The 3504-nt window shown below is 42.7% G+C and overlaps 1 protein-coding gene across 1 annotated transcript in view; it reads right to left on the reverse strand.

The window, feature by feature from the left end:
* Positions 1 to 3504, reverse strand: part of IRAK2 (interleukin 1 receptor associated kinase 2) — a 59440-nt gene that overhangs the window by 17394 nt on the left and 38542 nt on the right. Inside the window, exons 7-8 of the mRNA XM_023749428.1 lie at positions 2956 to 3070; positions 7 to 43 (exon numbers count right to left, since the gene is read on the reverse strand). Coding sequence (XP_023605196.1) covers positions 7 to 43; positions 2956 to 3070 — 152 coding nt within the window. The remainder of the gene's footprint in view (positions 1 to 6; positions 44 to 2955; positions 3071 to 3504) is intronic.

Below are 3504 nucleotides of genomic sequence, written 5' to 3' on the forward strand. Positions count from 1 at the left end.
CGATGCTGATGCGCTGGGGCCAGAGGAGGGGATCTGAGCCACCCTGAGAGGAAAGAAAGGAGGTGAAACAGTGACACCTGCTCCTTTTAAAGTCCCAATGGCAGGGTCCCGGGCTCCTGTCTCTCCTCCCAGCCCTTCCTGTCCTCTGCAACAGCGCTCGACCCGCATGGTCTACTGGCAGGGGACCAGTTTTGACATCTGACGGATCTGGGTGGAAATCCCAGCTCAGACGTGCACTAGCTGTGTGACTTGGGAAAAGACACAGCCTCTCTGAGCCTCGCTTCCTTCAGATTAAAATGGAAATGTTCATCCCTATGCTTTAGGGTTGTTGAAAGGATTCAAAGAAGTGTGCGGTATGTCCCTAGCATACGGTCTGCCACACAGTGGGTGCTCAACAAACTTTATCATGACTGTTACAGTGGCAGCTCTGGAGTTTTTCTCTAGGTGGGGCTGGTTGGGAAAGGAGCTAGGGAGCTTGTGTTAGCACACCAGGCCCTGGACCTTATGCCCATTTTATGTATATATATTTGGGGAGACTTCACAAGGGATAATGGACATTGTGGGGTGGGCTAAATTCTGCTCCCTTTCCTCAGGTGCTACCACTGTTTTTCTAAGACTGAATCTCCAAGCTAAATCACCACTTATTTCTCAAGTCCTGTCTTAGGTCCCACATCCTCTAAGAACTGGCCTTGCTCATTGATTTCTTCTCAAAAACTCTGAAATATGGAGACACGAAGAAATAAAGGGCATCAAAATTGGAAATGAAGAAGTAAAACTGTCCTTATTCACGGATGACATGATATTGTACATAAAAAACCCTAAAGACTCCATCAAAAAACTATTAGTCTTAATAAATGAATTCGGCAAAGTAGCAGGATACAAAATTAATGCCAAGAAATCTATGGCATTTCTATACACCAATAATGAACTTACAGAAAGAGAGACTAAAAAAGTAATCCCATTTACCATCACACCAAAAAAATTAAGATACCTAGGAATAAACTTAACTAAAGAGGTAAAAGACCTCTACTCAGAAAACTACAGGACGTTGAAAAAAGAGATAGAGGAAGACATAAACAGATGGAAGAACATACCATGTTCATGGATTGGTAGAATCAACACCATTAAAATGTCCATTCTACCCAAAGCAATCTATAAATTCAATGCACTCCCCATTAAAATACCAATTACATATTTCACAGACCTAGAACGAACTCTCCAAAAATTCATCTGGAATAAAAAAAGACCCCAAATAGCTGCAGCGATCCTGAGAAAGAAGAACAAAGTAGGTGGGATCTCAATACCAGATATCAAGCTGTATTACAAAGCCACTGTTCTCAAAACTGCCTGGTACTGGCACAAGAACAGACATATAGATCAATGGAATAGAATAGAGAACCCAGAAATCAACCCGAACCAATATGCTCAATTAATATTTGACAAAGGAAGCAAGAACATGCAATGGAGCCAAGATAGTCTCTTCAATAAATGGTGCTGGGAAAATTGGACAGATACATGCAAAAAAATGAAACTAGACCACCAACTTACACCATACACAAAAATAAACTCAAGATGGATAAAGGACTTAAATGTAAGACGAGAAACCATAAAAATACTAGAGGAATCCAAAGGCAACAAAATCTCAGACATATGCCGAAGCAATTTCTTCACTGATACATCTCCTAGGACATTGGAAACTAAAGAGAAAATAAACAAATGGGACTACATCAAAATGAAATATGGAGCCACATGAAACCAGTTCAAACCCTAGCCCTGACACCTGTCAGCTGTGTTCTTTTGGGCAAATTGCTTTGCCTCTCTGTGCCGGACACTCCTCTTTTAGAAAATGGAAAAACCTGTTGGGTTTTGGCAAGGCCTGGAGGAGACATGTGTAAAGCCCTTGTCACAGTGTCTTGCACACAGGAAGAGCTCAGCAAAACTAATGATCATTATCATACCATGAATAACTGCTTTACTTGGACCCTGCCAAAGGAAGTAATAATTCCATGTGGAATAATTTTATTTCCCTCTGAGGATTTTATGGGAGGGATGTTTGCTTTTAAAATTGTAATTTTGCCCAGCAAGCGTGGCTCAGCAGTTGAGCATTGACCTATGAACCAGGAGGTCACGGTTCAGTTTCTGGTCAGGGCACATGCCTGGATTGTACGCTCAATTCCCAGTGTGGGGTGTACAGGAGGCAGCCAATCAATGATTCTCTCATCTTGATGTTTCTATCTCTCTCCCTTCCTCTCTGAAATCAATAAAAATAGATTTTAAATAAATAAAATAAAAGTGTGATTTCATCACTTCTCAGCCTTTTGGCTAAGATCAAGTGATAAAACTGTAATTTTTGTTGTTGTGTTGTTAATCCTCACCCAAGAATATTTTTTCCATTGATCTTTAGAGAGAGTGGAAGGGAGAGGAAGAGACAAAGAGAGAGAAACATCGCTGTGAGAGAGACACATTGGTTGCTTCCCACATGCGCCCCAACCAGGGATTGAGCCTATAGCTGAGATACATGCCCTTGACCAGAATCGAACCACGACCCTTCAGTCTGTGGGCTGACACTCTAACCACTGAGCAAACCAGCTAGGGCTAAAATTGAAATTTTAATAAGTATTTATTTTGAAATAAAATTTTGCCTCCACTTTCCCATACTTTGTATCTTTTAATTATTTTTCTTGTCCTATTGCATTGGCTATCACCTCCAGAACAAGTTGAATAAATTTAGTGCTATGGGATACTTTATCTTGCTCTTGACTTAAATGAAATGCCTGTTGTCAAATAAAATTTTTATAGGATTTTACCTGAAGATGTTTAGCCAGATCTTATGTATCCTGGACCAACTTCTCTTAAACGGCCTCTCTCTCTCAGGACTCTTATGTGTCCTTAACCACTGATTCTCTAACTGGGTACTGCCTGGTTCTGTTCTCTGACCATGACCCAGCCTCTTACCTGGCACCGGAGTCTGTCTTGTAAAGAACCATTTGCCATGTAGGGGTAGATCAAGCTGTAAAACTGTTTTCCAGTGCAGACGCCCAGCAGAGGTAAGACATTGGGGTGGCAGCATCTGAAATCAGGCATTAGTGCAGAGGCGAGGAGTCAGACAGAAAGCGTAATCAAAGACTGCTCCAAGTCCTCACCTCCCACACCTCTTATGCCCTCTCCACTGCCCTGAGGGCCCAGCACCAGAGCAGAAAGATGGAAACTGTGTGCCTTCAAGGAGCTGGAAGCCAAGTTGCTTGAACTTATCCTGCCTCCCTGCTCTGCAGCATATGACACCTTAACCACTCCGTCTTCTGGAAGCAGAGGCTTAGAGACTAAAGGAACTTGCCAAGGTTATAGCTAGCAAGCAGTGAAGCCAGGATAAGATTGCAAGTCTGCTTGACTCCCAGGACTGGAGCTCTTCCCCAAAATCCTCTTCCGCTGAGTCTGTCACCCATTCCTTCTGTCTCTTCCTACCCTCTTAACCACTCTTTCTTGGCCGTTCCCCAAGACCCTCCT

This window comes from Myotis lucifugus, unplaced genomic scaffold (assembly GCF_000147115.1).
Source record: "Myotis lucifugus unplaced genomic scaffold, Myoluc2.0 scaffold_8, whole genome shotgun sequence".
NCBI classification, from domain to species: domain Eukaryota; kingdom Metazoa; phylum Chordata; class Mammalia; order Chiroptera; family Vespertilionidae; genus Myotis; species Myotis lucifugus.